The 17,452-nt window shown below is 45.3% G+C and overlaps 1 protein-coding gene across 2 annotated transcripts; it reads left to right on the top strand.

Annotated features, from left to right (window-relative positions):
• The first annotated feature begins 7,123 nt into the window (after positions 1–7,123).
• On the top strand, positions 7,124–13,816 carry lman2 (lectin, mannose-binding 2). Of its 2 annotated transcripts, none has more exons than XM_080900640.1 (8): positions 7,124–7,436; positions 9,301–9,419; positions 9,557–9,674; positions 10,277–10,356; positions 11,362–11,523; positions 11,625–11,739; positions 11,827–11,946; positions 12,113–13,816. In XM_080900640.1, the coding sequence occupies exons 1-8, from the start codon at positions 7,301–7,303 to the stop codon at positions 12,271–12,273; spliced, it is 1,011 nt and encodes a 336-aa protein (XP_080756766.1). In that variant the 5' UTR covers positions 7,124–7,300; the 3' UTR covers positions 12,274–13,816. The 2 variants fall into 2 exon arrangements, with proteins under 2 accessions (XP_080756766.1, XP_080756765.1); XM_080900639.1 differs by lacking the exon at positions 10,277–10,356 and adding an exon at positions 10,131–10,213 and having other exon boundaries at positions 7,134–7,436; positions 12,113–13,168.
• Positions 13,817–17,452: the final 3,636 nt, after the last annotated feature.

The following is a 17,452-nucleotide window of genomic DNA, read 5'->3' as shown; positions in this document are numbered from 1 at the left end:
ACGTCATATTCAGTACTTACTTTTGACAGTTCACTCTTCTTCTGCCGTATTTTGCGGCAAAATTATCCACACACTTAAAATGCGTACTTCAAGCGTGCAGACAGTGAATTGGGATACAGCCCATCTCTATGTTTAGCTAGTGACTTCCTTTTTTATTTTGGTAGTCTTAGGTTTACTTCCCCTGTTTTTGTAAGCTTGATTAGCTTCAGCTGTTTCCTGTTACCTTGGTGTGTCTCTCAATTGCACAGCCTAGGCTTGTCAGATCATCTGTCTCCCTGTATGTTAATTTAAAATGAGGTACTCAGCACTGAAACAGTGACTTTAACGTAACCAGGTACATGAAGAAGTAAGAATAAAAGTATTAACTGTCCCAATTAATGTCATCGAGCTGTTTGTTAACAGCGATGCTTTCTTTTAACCTCCAGAACCATCACCACACACATTAAATTTGGAGAGTTTGGTGACAGCCAGCTTTATGAGAGCTCTCGTTTGGAATAACTGACACTAAACTTTATGTAACCGCTGTTTACAGTGTTTGGCATTTGACCTTTTCTGGTGTAATGCTCCAGTTTATACGTGTGCAGTCATCCATCAGACGCTGACAGTTAAACAGTGAACGCTATCTCAGTGCAGCAGAGGGCATCACTGGACAATGCTGGCCTTAGGTTCAGAGTGTGTGTGTTTGTGTGTATGTCTGTGTGTCAGGGATCGCTGGTCGCAGGGATTTCGATCATTTCATTCGGTCCAAGCAAAAGCGTTATCTAAGCTGCACAGATGAACAGTGGAGCGCTGCAGACATGGAAGGTGCTGAAGAGATAAAAACAATAGAAGTAAATAGAAATGTGCAACAATGAGTTTTATTTTTGCACGCGGTCTTTGAAGGAATCACCTCTGTATGTCTCATTCCTCACACTTTCATCCCAAATCTGACTTAGATGTGGTTTTTAGCTCCAAATCTGGGGACTGCGTGTCGGTGGGTAAAATTAGACCGTCACCTCAGTCATGATTAGAGATTATGCTGCAATCAGGCCATGCACTAATGATTTCCAATTCTCGGTCTCAGATGATTTTAAAGGGAAATGGGGATGACATTAAAGAGCCAGTGTGGGTTTTTTAATGCATAATGAATATGAGTCGATTATAAAGTTTAGTGAATGAGTCTGTGGTGCGTTTGGAGGAAGCTGCTGGCATTTAAAGCTAAATTTGATTTGTAATTATATAATTATGAGATTTGACTGGAGACATGTTCAGAGCTCAGTGTCAGCTTTTTTTCCAAGTTACTGTCCTCTCAGGAGGCCTAGATATGTAAACCATATTTTATTTCTCGCTCCATTGCTGAGTTCAGATGGTTTTGATGTATTTGCACTTTAGATTTGATGCATTGAGAGACGGAGACGGGCAGGCAGGTGACCGTCAAAGGCAAAGCCTGCACAAGTGTCCAGAACAGCTTCAGCGTGCTCTAACATCAGCTCTCCAAGTGGAGCATTGGTGATCGTCTAGAAATCTAGAAGAGTCTGCCACACTCTTCAGGTTTGTTGTAGCATGAAGGACGCGAAGACTGCTTGCTCTCACTTTACATTCGTGGACCACATTTGATGTGAACTATTAGATAATAACGTAGTAACCTATGAAACACATTTTTGTGTGAAAATGTTCACTCATAAGGAAAAGTCAGTTTGCAGCTGACCTGCAGATACTGACCAAACTGAGAAAAACAGCTGGAATGTAGTCAAATCTACAGCAGCTGCACCTCTAGAGTTTGAGCTAAAAACAGCAGTCAGTATTTCTTTAAGGAAAGCTAATTTAACTTTTCTATAGTGTCTGTGTCTTTTTTTTTTTTCAATAGATTTCAATGTCAATGGTAACTTTCATGTCCCCAGTGGAAAATTGATTTGCAGTCTGTCCATACAGAGAGACAAAAAACAAACAAACACAACACACACACAATACAAAACACAAATGACACTCTATGTCTCTTTGTCTTCACTGCAGGCACTATTTTAATAGCTTTTTATTGTGTATATTTTATGTGCATGCTTTTATTTTGAAAATTTAGCATCACATCATACCTGCATGTTTTCCAATCAAGGAAAAAGTTCTGATAACTTTATGCATTTTTGGTCAAACTAAAAACTTTACCTTCACCACACTGTTAACTGAAACGTGCGTGTGAAATCTTTGTTAACCAGCTAAACCAGGTTTAATCCACATGTCTATTGTATTTCTTCGTGAAAGTAAGAAAGAAACGATGGAGCTCTGAGCCGTTCGGCTGACCTTTGCGGGTGGTTTACAGCCTGGACAGACCTGTAGCAGCTCCACCTGGACCGCAGGACCCTGAGCTGTATGTAGACTCTTATCTCTTATCTGGATCTTAAATAGTTTGGAGTAACCTGAGATGGAAGCAGAAACACCCCGGTAGCATGTACTGTAGGATGGCAGATACAGTCGAGAGACGAAGCACAGTTCAAACCAAAAAACCAGAAAAAAGCAAATAGTTGTAAAAACAGTGGGCCCATGGCCTCCGTCACATAAACACACTGAGGTTTGAGTTTACTTGCTGAGCTGTGAACCATTTTTAGCGGTGCAATCCCTGCAAGCATCTCCTGGATCAGCTGACCTGCACGGTGGCCACAGGTAACACTTACCAACCACTGAGGTTTACTCTAAAAAAAGACATGTCTGTGATTTTAAATGACAGACTGGATCCTCCAGACCCAGCCTGACGATGTCTGAAGGTGAACAGTTTCATCGCGTAGATAAAGCGTGGACGTATAAATTCCAGAGTGACCCCGCCCTGCCGCTCTGTGGTCCTGTCACGTCCACACCATCCTCTCAGCCTCTGGCTCCGAACGATGCTTTTCGTAAGTCAGCGTACTGACACGGGCTGCAGAGACTTGCCTTTGGCCTTCAGAGGACTGCTGCGACAGCTCTGCTCCCATTACTTACATGGTTTACACGTGAGCTACAGATGTGTACAGCTGTGGTCTGAGACATCAGGAGTCCAGAGATAACCGAAGAGCAAAACTGAATTCATGTGTGCAGGAAACTTATGATCACTTTGCTCCTCAGACACTTTAACACAGTCGTGTCCGCTCCGCCTCTGCTTCAGGCTCGTCCTCGTCTGCAGAAGGTGAAGCTGCTCAGAGCTGGAAACAGGAAACTTAGAGGGTGATTCGTTTGATCTGTTTCACCTGCTTGCTGTGTGTCTGTGCACTAACATATGAGTTTTAAAGTCCATTCATTACTTTTCATGTTATAATGTTGGACACAAGATCTTCACTTTGATCCTGGTTTGTAGGAGAGGCTGAATCCACAGACCAGAAATAAACTAGATTATTGTTCAAATGATTGTTTTAATAATCTGTTGTGGGAAATCATATTTTTCATGTTTTTCTTTCTGCCCCCGGGTAATCTAAAGGGTCAGTCCACCCAAATCACTCAGCAATGCACCCGTTTGCTCGTTAACTTGGAACTGCAGGATTTTTAAAATGAATCAGAGTAATTGTGTTTGATCTCGGGGTGACAGGAATATATTACCAGTTTTTACACTGCCCTCTATTTCATCACCGATCTGTGGAAACGGATGTGTGAGATCTTGAATGAAGGGAGCAGTGTGCTAAAGTTTAACACGGAGAGTGAAACATGGAAATCAGCGGCATGTAAAAATGTGTTTTCCATAAATATTTGAGCTGTTTTCCTGTTTTGATTCAGCGCCCTCCTCTTCCTCCCCGCCGCTGCTCCTCGCTCGTTCACTTCACAAGGGCACGCCACTGAACCACAAAGCCATCTGGCTCCGTGTAATCTACTTCAGAACAGGCCGATCTGATGCAGTTTAGACAGATGTAGAATGGTCCAAATCAGACGAGGAAGCCAAACAACATGAGAGGGTCATTTCACAGAGAAACACAGCGAGCAGCCGTGGCCTCGGGGCTCAGATGCCAGCTTGTGACCAGAAGGTCGCCAATGAAATCCCCCAATCTGCACAAGATGGGAAAGGGGAGCGTCCAGTCCCAGAGGATGCTGCAGTGCAGAAATTAGCACTCGGATTAAAGTCAGAGGAAAAAAGAGGAACGCTTCGACTCAACTGTTTGACTGGCAGCAAGCGTGTGTGCAAACAGAAAAGACTGACACAGAGGAGAGACGAGTACAGAACGAGACTGAGCAGACTCCGTTCTGTTTCTGGCAGCATGCCAGAGGATTTCCAGGTCACCGCGTCTTCCACAGCGATGGGAGTATGATGAGAAATGAAGGTGAAGTAATAATCAGCATCCCCGCTGCTGTCTGGAGAAGTGATACCTCCAGACTGATGCTTGCATTCCTCAGAGATTTAACCTCTGAGGTCATGTGACATTCATACACAGAAAACCTTCATGTAGATTTTTACACCTGAGATCATTCAGAAAAAAATAAATAAATTACCAAAGTCCTGAATTCAGGGTGAAAACCAAGATCGTTCCTTTCCAAATGTCTGTCAGTGTCTGTGCTGACAGCGGGTACAGTCTACGCCAGGGGCCCCCAATCCCGGTGTCCTGCAGGTTTTAGATCTCACCCTGGGTCAACACACCTGAATCACAGGATTAGTTCTTTACTAGGCCTCTGGAGAACTTCAAGACATGTTAAGAAGGTAATTTATCCATTTAAATCAGCTGTGATGGATCAAGGACACATCTAAAACCTGCAGGGGATTGGGGACCCCTGGTCTGCGCCCTCTCTGGCAGCCACATTTCTTTAAACAGTCAGTGAGGTGCTGGTTGTGTCTGACTGATGGGGAATTGCTGACTTTTGTTGTGTGCAGGTGTGTTGCTTGTGCAATACTGATGTGCAGAAAAGCTCCACACACTCAGCAACAGCCCAAAACGTTTTGGCTGATGGTGTGGAACCTCTAAACGCTGATGGGAAACTGTGTTTTTTTGGCTTACAGTTGAGCTGGAACGCTCAGACGTGACCTGTTGAAATCCTATTCCTCCACGGGGTATGCCTGCTCCCCACATTGTTTCAGTCCAATATAAACGGGGGCAGAGTGCTGTTAAACACCAGCTTCAATGTTTTTTGACAGACCGGTGAGTCACCAAGCAGCAGAGGAGCTGCCGTGGCATTTATGGTCTGATGGAGGTGGAGAGAGAGCCAGACAGAAAACTCTGAAGCTGGACTCCTCGTTTAATCGAGTTTGGTCTCACATTATGAGATGCTCTGCTTATGGGTGACTCAGGCAGACGTGCACTCAGATGACGGGCGTTTTTGATTTGATGGTGTTGCCCTTTTCTGTTTTCTTCAGTTGTCTGTATATGCTGTGATCTTATTCTCCTCCTAATTTCTGGTCATATATGTGCTGTTACTCTGGTACATGTTCATGTCAAATATAGCCGAGGTTTCTATTCAAACACAAAAAGATTCAAACGCAGGACACAGTCAAGAGATTTAAAGCTTTCATACTCAGGTCGAGTCTCCTCGCAGCAGGTGAGTTTCTCCTCATTTTCTCCAGGAAAGAGTTCCAAGTTTCCAAGCAGGTGAGCAAGTGAAGGCAGGCGGGGTGAGACGGGGTAAGGCAGGTCACAATGAACAATCACCAACAGGTGTCCTGAGAGGAAGGAGGAGACGAGCAGGTAAGCACAGGACTCAGGTCTGCAAACACACAGGTAAGTTTTCACAGAGTAGTAAGCTGTACAGCAGCTCTCTAACTGTTAGAGAGCTGCTGGATTCCTCTCCTTAAATGGTGCATGTTGCTGCATGGGGATTGTTACTTTCAAATGTAATAGGCTACAGATTACTAGTTACTTTGTCAAAAAGCTAAATACTGGTGCACCTACATTCTGATTACTTTTCAAACAAATGAATTATCATGTTTTTGAGCTTGTTTGTTTAATTTTTTTTCCTCGGTGGAAATAAATTCCTGCACTGGTATATGATTATGATCCAGAAGGAGTCACTGCTAAAAGATGCTCCTGATCTTTGAGAACTTTCTTCTGCTCTCACCTTTTCTCACCTATCCCACCTGCTGATGTGAGCCCTGAAGGTTTACCCAGAATCCACTTTGTGAAGGTTCCTGCAGTGAATTATCTGAAACAGATTAAACATAACGCTGGCTTCTGCTCCACTACATCACAGACATGAAGCTGCTGCAGTGTATTCAGACCCTGATGGATCCATCACACTGATGATCACAGCTGCTCAGAGAACACAAACCAGCTTTAGTCTTCAGACTGGGACTCTTGCAGTAAAAATCATTTGGTTGTAGTTTTTTAAAAGTGTAGGTAAGTCAGAGTCATCTGTAGATGAATTAGGATTAATATTAATGTAATGTGTCTTTTACTATTATTCATCTGTTTGTTATTGATTGAATGTTTGTCTCATTCTCCCATTATATGCTGCTACACTATTTTATTCATTGCGCGACGTATGTCACTTGTATTGATAGGTATGTTATTTTTATTTTATTTTATTGTATTTTAGTTTATTGTATAGTATTTTATTCTATTCTATTCATGTGCACTCATTTTTTTATTTTCTTTCCTCCTGCCGCAGTGAGCATGTTCATGACAAAAGAATTTCCCTCAGGATAAATAAAGTTCTTATCTTATCTTAAATGTGTTCTTCAGAACTGAAAATTTCACGTACCTATCATCTGTATGTAGTTGGAGTGCGTGTAAATATTCACAGTATGAATGTAACATTTGCATGGTTTCATTAAATACATTATACTTATAGAGTAAAGTTTCCATGAGGGGCACAGGGGGAAACTTATTCCAGATTTGACTGATATTGTTAATTACAACCAGTGGTTTGACAGAGTGTAATGGAAACGCACTAAAAGTACAACTCTGTTCTTCTCTGTAAAGCTAAAATCGTCATTGTTTTCAGCCTGACTGAAGAATACAAACCTTCACATGACCGTAGTCTGTAATTAAATTCCGGCAGTCTGTCTCCATCTAGTGTACGAGTAATAGAAAAACAACGTCATCGCTGATTGGCTTAAATTGCGATGTGCTCGTTTCTGATTGGCTAGCAAAATCTTTACCGTCTACAAAAACCTTCCGTATGGGAACGCGGACAGCTTAACGTTTCATCTTCGTCATTATATTTTATTGTATCTCACCAATCAAAGCCTTTGTACCCGTTTGGTTTTATATTTAATGAGTGCAAATTTCAAAGGATGGAGAATGACGCCGAACAATCGTCGGGGTGATTATAAATGTGGCATTTTGTTGTTTCAGTCCGGATGAGAACAGCGGACGGACCAGTTTATGGCGTTTAGAGGAAGAAGCTTGGCGGTGAGAGTTTCTCTCGGTGCTGTTCGGGTAAAATGGGAGGCTGCAGAGCGTTTCGGGGCTCAGCGTTGCTCTTCGTGCTGCTGGAGCTCTCTCTGGTCTGCTGTGACATCACGGACGGAAACGCGGAGCACCTGAAGCGGGAGCACTCGTTAACGAAGCCGTACCAAGGTAGGGGCGTTAGCCCGGGAGCTAACCCGCAGACTCGGGGACGTCTCCGCGGCTTCTCGGGCCCAGCGGAGGCTCCGAGCCGCCTGCATGTACACTCATCTTACACTGAATGTTTACGGGCTTTTAAAGACCGTGTGGCAGAGTGTCCTCCTGCGGGGTTAAAAGCCCCAAAACATTCGCTGGTGGGGAGCTGGAAGATCGATAGTTCCTGACAGGAAAACACACCAAATATGACTCACTTGTATCAGGAAGCTACACACAGATTATTAAGTGATAGGCTGCAGTCAGCATGAACTAGTTTCTTCGCATCGCTAAGGTTAGAGATTTGCGCAAGTGAAGAAAATCAGTCCTACATATTTGTGTAATGGCGCACTGCGAGACATATCCTAGCATGTCTGCTTCATCGCATGAAAATATTAATATTCACAGAAACGGGAATAAATCGAAGATCGTCTCGGTGAATACTAAAATCGTTCTGCATGTCTGAGGCTGCTTTTAATCGAATAATTCGGACTTCACTGAAGAAAGTCTGCTGATATTTACTGGATCTGAGCATGTTCACGTGTGTACAGTATCTCTCTCTCACACACACTCACACACACACCAGTCTGTGGTCACTCAGGTTCATGTGCAGATTTATTCTCAGGCAGGATCGATCTTCTGGTGGGCAGGTGTAAGATGACAGGTGCTTTGAGTGCTCAGAGTAGCAGTGTCCTTTATAAGAAGCAGGAGACACCGAACTGCTTGTCAGAGCTGCTTCATGCTGATCTCCCTCCACATCTGAGTTTTTGCTTCAGCGGCTTTCCTGCAGCCACGCTTCATTTGGCCTGCCAGTATCTGTCAGCTGCCTCAGCAATGTACGAGAGGAACATGGTCCACTCAGACTCGCTGTCCTTCAGAATGCTGTTGAGGTTCTGCTGGCGCTGGGAATTGTACATCCTGAGGACCAGGACCTCTGCCAGATGCTCACAGCACACCCTGACTATGTATATGGGTATGAGCATCCTCCCCCACCACCTGATCCAACTCAGCACCAGGCAGTGATCAGGTGACAGGTCAGCTCCTTCCTTCAGCCAAGTGTCCAGAACATACGCCCCAGATCTGGTGATATGATTACAGAATCAATCACGGACCTGCAACGTAGGGCGCCCTGGTGCCACATGCACTTACGGACATGTTTAAACATGGTGTTCAGCACAGACACACCATTTTAGCAAACCGGTCCAGTGACAGATCGGGCTGTTCCTCCTGATCATACTGCTTCAGCGCACAGCTGCCCTTCAGGTGACAGATTCCAGAGCCCATGAAGTGCTCTAACATGAGTCAGACATGTTACAGCTGACCCCTACAGCGCCTCCTGCAGGCAGTGATGCTGCAACCGATTGATTAAATAAATAAATAATTCTGCATATCATCAGCAAACAGTTGATTTTCCTTTCCAAGTTTACCAGGCGCATGTTAGTTAGTTCTTCTACAAAATCAGCTCCACCCTCCCTGTTGAGCGTGTAAGGATGTCTGATTACAGAGTTCAACCAGGAGTCAAACCATGGGAGTAAAAAATTCACACATGGTGTAAGTGGCTCACAGAGTTCAAAAGAAGCTTTAAAAGTGCCTCGGTGTGAGTCCTCCAGATTAGATTGAACACTCTTTAATGTCATTATGCAAGTTTAACAACATTATGATTACATCTTAATCCAAGAGTGTAGCCACGCTGGTATGTGTAGTGTAGCCACATTATTAGTGAGCTTTAGAAGGTGTGAATGTTTGCTGAGTGTGAAACGGGTGTGACGGTATTGACACAGCAGCGAGTCTGTGTGCTTAACCTGCTCATGTGTGTCTGAGCGTTTGCCTGTTTTTCCCGCAGGTGTCGGCAGCAGCCCATCCAGCCAGTGGGATTTCTCCGGAAGCACTTTGGTGACGAGCTCGTACGTCCGCCTGACTCCAGATGAGAGGAGCAAGCAGGGATCCATCTGGAACACCGTGGTGAGGCGAGGCGCGATCACAGAGAATCATTTAAAGTTAAAAATGTCCCCTCTCTGTGGCTGAAGCCTCCTCGCTGAGACGAGGAGTTGTAGGCTTCGACTCAGTAGCGTCTAACCCTCGGCTCGTCTCTGTGTTAGCCTTGTTACCTGAAGGACTGGGAGATGCACGTGCAGTTTAAAATCCACGGCTCGGGGAAGAAGAATCTCCACGGTGACGGCATCGCTCTCTGGTACACGAAGGACAGGCTGCACTCAGGTAACACCGGGTCTTCGCTGCGAAGGTCCGGCTGGTGTGAAGGAGCTTCATATAGAGTTTGGATTTACCCAGAATTCTCTGCTGCAACCAAACTGAGGCCTAAGAAGGCAAAGTGTAGATACTGAGCAGCCTAACCTCCCTGAAGGTGGAGCTCTTTCTCTTTGTATACGACATAACCCAGCATAGTCGTTCGAGTCGGGCTTTGCGGCGTGTTCGCGGTGAGTAAACGTATCCCTACATGCAGCTCTGTGAGGCTGAGGTACTGCGGGCCCCTTCTCGCCGGTTAACCGCTTCATGGTCAGGAGGAAAAAGCATGTAAAGTGTTGCAGCTCAGAAGGACAGCTGTAAATCCAAACCTGTGTGTGTGTGTCACTCCATACGTGTCTGTCATCTCATCACTGCTGACCTCACATAGTGTCTCGCTCACGTCTCGCCTCATCTCTGCCTCCATCCTAGGCCCTGTGTTTGGAAACCAGGATCAGTTTCTTGGCCTGGCTATTTTTTTGGATACCTTCCGCAATGACCTCCATGGGATGGATGTAAGTGTGTGTGTGTGTGCGTGCATGTGTGCCGAAGTGACTGACCAGCTTGTTTCTTTGCAGGGCCCGTGTTTTCCAACAGCGCCGTCTTCCACGGGCTTGCCGTCTTTATAGATACTTACTCTAACGATGATGCGACAGATGTGAGTGGCTGCAGGTTTTCCCCGTCAGCATGCTGTCTCAGTGCACAGTCTGTCTCCTCGTTGTGAAACGCTGCAGGCCTGTTGAAGTAGACCTATTCGCCGTCCTCCTTTTCAAGTCTGATTGGCCGGGGTGGGGTGGGGCTATAATGACATCTCCCCTCTATGACATCACACGGGATTACTTGTGCATACACCGACCTTATCGTTAGGAACTCTGTTCATGTTTTAATATTGAAAAGAAGATATGACAGGACATAAGGAGAAGCAGAAAAGGTCCACTTCAGCGTCAGTGACAGAATATTTGTTTGTTGTTGTGTCACCTTATCGCTGTTCTGTGTCCCTCACATAGAAAAGGCCCCGGTTTAAATAGAAATACAGTTAACAGCCATAGAGAGTCTGCAAATGTCTGAAATACAGTAAATTACATTTTTAGAACTAAATGTCTTTGATATATCTTAAATTGGACTGGATTACGATGCTAATACTGATGTTTTAGACAGTGTGTGTGTGTGTGTGTGTGTATTGATCAGACCAAATCGATAACAATCTGAGCTTTGCAGCCCGGTCAGTGTTTGAAATCTTTCTCTGATTTTTAAAAAGCAGTCATGAAATGCTTCACAGAGGGAGCAATAAAAAAGAAACTGCTTGTGTGGGGTCAAAATGAACGCAGAAGAAGCAGGAAGACGACACAGAACGCAACCCTAATCTGAACAGCTTTCAGAGCTAATGTTAGGAATGCCCTTAGTGGGCAACTCGGGCCTCGAGGCAAGGAGAGAAAAAGCACTCGAGTGTTTAATGAGACCTTTACCCTCGTCAGAGCTCAAACGCTCAGCAGGAAGTGAACATCACTGTAACCGCAACCAACCGCCATCGCGATTTGTGCCGATTACCTCAAATGTGTCATGTGGACATGTTTTGTTTTTATGTGATGTATTTGTTGGTCTTGTCGAAGCGTGTAACGCCTGTGTAGGACTCGTGTACTGATCATTTCCTGTCCGCCGCCAGCGCTCTTTCCCGTACATTTCAGCCATGGTGAACAACGGCTCTGTGAGTTACGACCACGGGAAAGACGGCCGCTCGTCTGAGCTGGGAGGCTGCTCTGCCGAGATCAGGAACCGTGATCACGACACGTACCTCGCCATCCGCTACTCCAAAGGGCGACTGACGGTAAGTGGCCGCACCTTCGGTTTCTGCTGCGACTGCAGTTTGAGGTGGAGCGTTTGCAGTGTTTTTACCTTTGGTCCTGCCTCCCCTCTGTAACCCGGCAGGTGATGGTAGACGTGGACGACAAGAACGAGTGGAAGGAGTGCATCGACATCGGCGGAGTTCGTCTTCCCACGGGATATTTCTTTGGGGCTTCGGCAGCTACGGGCGACCTGTCGGGTAGGTCTGAGCTGCCGGCGAAGGAGGAATACTGATTGTTAAAATCGCATTCTTAAACCTCGAAGTGTTTTCACCGACTCTTCACAGATAACCATGACATCATCTCCATGAAGCTCTACCAGCTGATGGTGGAACACACGGCTGAAGAGGAGAACCTGGACTGGACGAAGATCGAGCCCAGCGTCAGCCTCCTCAAATCCCCTAAAGGTAGATTCAAATACCCAAAACTTTATTTAGAATAAAGTGCTTCAGAGTGTTTCAGCAGGGCTACAAGTGGGAGGGATGTTTCTCAGACTTTTAAAATATTCCAGTTAAAAGCACAGTTAAAACCAGATGGAGTAAACTGATGGTGGATGTTCTTCCTGCTTCTCAGACAACATCGATGATCCCACCGGAAACTTCCGCGGCACGCCTCTCACCGGCTGGAAGGTGTTCCTGCTGCTGCTCTGTGCCCTGCTGGGGATCGTGGTGTGCGCCGTGGTGGGAGCTGTGGTTTTTCAGAGGAGACAGGAGAGGAACAAAAGGTTTTACTGAGGAGGAGGAGGAGGAGGCAGCAGAGGAGGACGAGACTGGTGTTCTTACTGGAGAGGAATAAACTGTTTCCTGATCATGGATTGAGCACTTAATGTGAATTTGTTTTCTACAGATGGTCTGAATGTTTGTATCTGTGAAGCACTGCGGGGGGGAGGTGATGATTGCAGGGTTCGATTTCCTTTCATTGACAAACTTTTGGGGGGGTTTTCTTAAAGAGAGTGTTACGCCTGCTTTTTGTTGATCAGGTGTGTTCTGCTGCAGAGAACGTGAACGTGGCTTTGATCCATGAAGATGGTTTCTTATTACAGAGGAGAGCTGGTGCTGGTTTAGTGCCGACATGTGAGGAACAAACTCGTGTAAAGAAGTCATCACAGCCAACGGGAAGGCTTCAGATTATAGTCGGAGCCTCGGGCTGCGGTCCAACAGTTCAGACATCCCTCATTTGTTTGGTTTTGCTGGACGTTAAACGTGACGAGTCTGACCGCTCCCACTCAGCCTGCTTCACAGCGATGGTGGATGGTGTTAACGTGGGTCTGCCGTGGAGACGAGAGGATCATCTTACACACATCCACATCACGTCCGTTATGTTAGGGTCAGTTTCTCGTGTTATGTTCTGCCGCAGACACGTATCAGCCTTGTAGTCGTCTCCTAGGTCTCCTCTGCCGAAGGAGGTGATAAAGGACGCTTAGAAGCTCCTTTCCTTAGTGCTGGTGGGATTCAGCGGCTCTGGTTGTGCCTGCAGCCTTCAGGAAGTTAGAGACTCATGAGGGAATAGAAGGGACTCTTTGGCCGCGGCCTGATCGATTTGATTCGTCGTTGTTTTATCCATCCAATCAGAATCATTCAGTTCAATCCAGGATTTCCTGAAAGTGTTTTTTTTTTTTTTTTTTTTTTTTTTTTTATTTCAGAGAACAACTTTGTGTGTGTCTGTCTGTCTCTGCTCTGCTCTGATCAGTCTCCAGCCTGTCGACGCCCCCTGGTTTACTCGATGGCGTCTGTGAAGCTTCGTTCTGATGGTTAGCTGACGGTTTAGTTTAACGTCAGAGGAAACTGATAAGCTTGCCTAAGAATAAAATATTTACTGGACTCTGCTCATCGCTCATGACATAAACACGTCAGGCTGTACAAACTTTAAGGGGACGGCGAGCAGCTCGGAGGGATAGTGCGGTCACTTCCTGTTTTAACTGAAGTAGACATCGTCCTGGAAACAGACGGTAAAGTTCACAGCGAGTTGAAACATTAGAAACATTAAAGCTGTTTATGTGTTTGTGGAGAGCAGCTATTGTCAGAGTTCACATAGAGTACGGCCTTCTCTGTCTTCAGTTTATGTGACGGGGTGTTTGAATCATGCTCGGAGAACAAGTGTGAATAATAACTGATCATTTCTTATTTTCTCCTTTTTGTTCGTTTGGGTTTTTGCTTTGCTCACGTTTTTCTGTCATCTTTCATTCAAAGCGTTTTTATTGATTTGGTTTTTCTGCAGAGACAGTAAACTCTCCTCTCGTCACAAATAATATACTGAAATAAAAAAAATTAACCGTGAGACTGTTTGTGATTATTCCACGTCTATGACATCATTACTTTACACTCTGCTGATAGTAAAGCATCCCCCTGCCTGCAGCTCCACCCTCTCTCCTCCGCACATGCTCAGACCCTCTGATCCTGCTCACTAGAGTTGGATGTCTCCAGACCACTTTTACGTGGTCTTGGTCTCGGATCCCTCTGTCTTGTCTCTGTCTTGCTGTCTCAGATCGACATCGTGGAGATTTGGAGTCAACAGTATCCATGACACACAACGTAACGTTCGATAATGTGTCATGCGCATAAGCATCAGCTCTGAGCCGTGCTTAGAGAGTGCTTGTAGTGAATCGGAAGAGTCGACTCCCATTGAGCGAGAGCCGGCTCCTCACTTGATTTCCTTTCGCTGCTCAGCTCTCACACAGTGGCTCAGCTATGCTCCAATCCCTCCATATCGTGGCCAATCACATGCGAGGATATAGGATAATATCATTATGTGAAAAACAGAGGGTGAGAGACGCGACAGTCAAGTGGAGCGTGCGTCTGTCCTCTCAGTAAGTGAGTGAGACAGACAGCGGTGAGGAGGGCTGTGCGAGTGCATCTCAAAAACATATAAATATGCCTGACACCTGTAAATGAAGCAGCATCTGGCTGCAGTTTAAAGACTTGTCTCGGTCTCGTCTCGACTTTGTCTTGGTCTTGACTCGGTCTGTCTTGTCTTGACTACAAGTCTACTGCTCACTGAACATCTCAGCCTCCGCCATCTCCAACCCTCACAGCAGGTCTCACCTCCACATTTAACACTTCTCTTTCTGTCATAAATCACACCTGACACTCATCTCCTGCACTTTCTCCGCCTCTCTGTGGATGTGTTGACCCCGGGTATTTAAACTCCACCCACCGTCACTACCTCCACCTGCGCCCCTGCTCTCACAGCGGTTCAGTTTTGGGTTGTTTTGTTTATTCAGATTGAATTTAAAGAAATCAAAAGTTCAAACATTTTTGTCCGTGATTAGTTATTTTCAGAATAAAAGCAAGTTCGTTACTAAAAAGTTTTTCATATAAATCCAGAAGCTTTGGTTTCCTGCACAGGAAAACTTTCTTGTGTTTAGACAAACCTCGGGATGGGCTCAGTTTAACCTTCAAAGAAGTTTAAATTAAACGTCTTTTATTTGCAGCACCGGCTTCTCTCCGTGCTTTCTTCAAAGATCGCCAGCTTTGTGCTGGAAATCTGAGGATTCGGGAAATTGTTTTAGGTCAGCACTTCAGGCTGTGTTCATGATAACCACATGAGACGTGGCTTAATGTGTTTGCCCCTTCCCTGACATGACGGTGAACGAGGTTGTTCCTCCTGTTAGCTCTGCTCTCCTCGTCCTTTACGTGAATCTTACACGAGGTCATATGAACACCATCAACGGGTCCAATGAAGAGCGCCGCTTTATCTCGTTTAGTTTTAATAAATGCTGGAAACCAAAATTGTAACTGAAGTGAAATTGAATTGTTTCTATTATCTGTCTTCATGATGTTGAAGTCAAAAATGCAGTGAAACATCTTTCCAAATTATTTTTATATGAATAAAATCTTTTTGATAAATATGGCAGGGATAGACGCCCCCCCCAAGTGGAAGACTAAACTGTCGCATTAACAGCAGGTGGCAGCACACGCCAGGGGCGAGCAGGACTTACTGGGAATAAATGAGTAACGAAAGCTGTTCAGTCACGGCCTCAGGATCAGGAAGCACCAGCAGAGGACGTCTTTCCTCTGTTTGGGGCTCTGGGATGTGCTCAGAGCAGCAACGCCTAAAGCTGCGAGGCTCTGTGCTCGTCCATGCAGCCTCCAAACACCGTCTGACCACGAACCCACACTGACTTTTGCACAGCTGCACAAACGTCAGAGCCCCGCGGTGACATCAGCCAAACACAGGACATTTATATCAAAAATACAAACGACCATGGGCTGCTGCACAGAGTTTGTTTTAGTCAGTTTTATGGTCCTTTTCATGTTAAAAGTGCCCTTAAACTGCACACAGGGCCTCACAGCAGCACAGAGGGCTTTTATTCTGTGTAAATGAGGATTGTTTCCTCTGCAGGACTGAGCTTCATATTCTCTGCTTGTTTAAAACGGGACAAACCTACCTCTCCCCCCTCCCAGCCTAACCTCAGCTGCAGTGACTCAAACTTCCAGTAAACCTTCGTCTGTTGGATGAAATCGCTGCTGTACTCACAGCTTTTTTCCCCCTGCGGCTCGGAGGCGGGGCTGGAATCTTTGTGGACGAGGCGAGGCTGTTGTTTCACATACTTGACGCTGGAGTCTGGATGAACGGGTGGAGACGGTAACCGGGTGCACCACCTCTCCCTCTCCGGTCTCCCGGGGGACCACGAGCAGCTTTGCAGACAGTCAGCAGGCACGCAGCTGCAACTCGTGCACTCACGCTCCGAGCTCACTCCTGTGTTTTAATGAGTGCAGTCTAAAGAGAGGCCTGTAATCGTCTTTATTTTCACAGTGATTTCTCAATTTTAGTCTCATTTTCAGCTTTTATGTCAAATAATTGTTAATAAAGTTGTGGTCCTCATGTGGCTTTGATATGATACCAGCTGTAGGAAAAATACAACACAAACCCTGCAAATGTTAAATCAGAAGGTTTCCGTCTGGAGATTCAATATCATTGGATCATTTCAGACGTTCACCTTGTCTAACAATAATATTTACAGCTGAAGAAGTCACACTTTCAAAAAAGTTTTGTTTGTTTTTGAGAAAATAAGACAACTTTTGAGTGAAATCACAGTAAAAAGGCCTTCGGTGCACACGTAACCCACAGCTGGATTAAATTGGAGATACTGAATAAATATTGTAAAATCCAGCTGTTTCTGTGGTTCTCCAAAAATATCTACCTGATACTCCAACCTTTGATGCATGATGAAAGCCACCAGGGAGCGATAGCTGTGGTTTCAGCTTTGTGACCCCTGTAGACTGTTTTGGGTCCCACTGAATAAAAAAATGTAGCCTGTTTTGAAAATCCTAATCAGACTTTATTAACTGTGACATCAAACCGCTCACTCACGACTTGTCAGTCACAGGTGAGTAGCCAATCAGCACGATGCACGATGTCATCACATCCAGGTCTTTCTGCCGCCAAGATGGAGATGGTGGAGACGGTGGAAACGGCGGTATGGTCAAAGCGGTAATGCTCCCACTATAGCTGCTATAGCCATCTTTTTTATACAGACTTTGCTTGTGCCTAATCCTGGACCGTCTGTTTTTCTTCTTCTTCCACTTCACAGCTGGCAGCTCTGATTCTTAGGGCTTCAGGTCATTTGCATCATGCGCTGCAACGTTTTGGCTAAAAGTTGTTCATCGCCAGAGGGACTGGGATCTCCTCCACTCTACTAATCCTCCACACTACTCATAGTGGTGGTGAAAAAGTTTAAACTATTTACTGCATCGGGGGCAAAGGGAAGACTGTAAAAAAAAATTATTTTTTTTAAAAAGAGGGGGGTGTAATTGGGAATCAGAGTATTTAAAGCTGATAAAGGTGGAGTTAGGAGACACCACAGAGGACGTCCTTCTCCCAAAAACGTGCCCATAAACAGATGGCTTTAGTAAAAGCTCCAGAGAACGGGAGAAAGAAATGCAGATACGAACGCATGCAGAGATGTTCAGA

Source organism: Rhamphochromis sp. 'chilingali' (genome assembly GCF_963969265.1).
Source record: "Rhamphochromis sp. 'chilingali' genome assembly, chromosome: 13".
Taxonomy (NCBI): Eukaryota; Metazoa; Chordata; class Actinopteri; order Cichliformes; family Cichlidae; genus Rhamphochromis; species Rhamphochromis sp. 'chilingali'.
The sequence above is the reverse complement of the archived record's forward strand: the minus strand, read 5'-3'. Positions and strand labels throughout refer to the sequence as shown.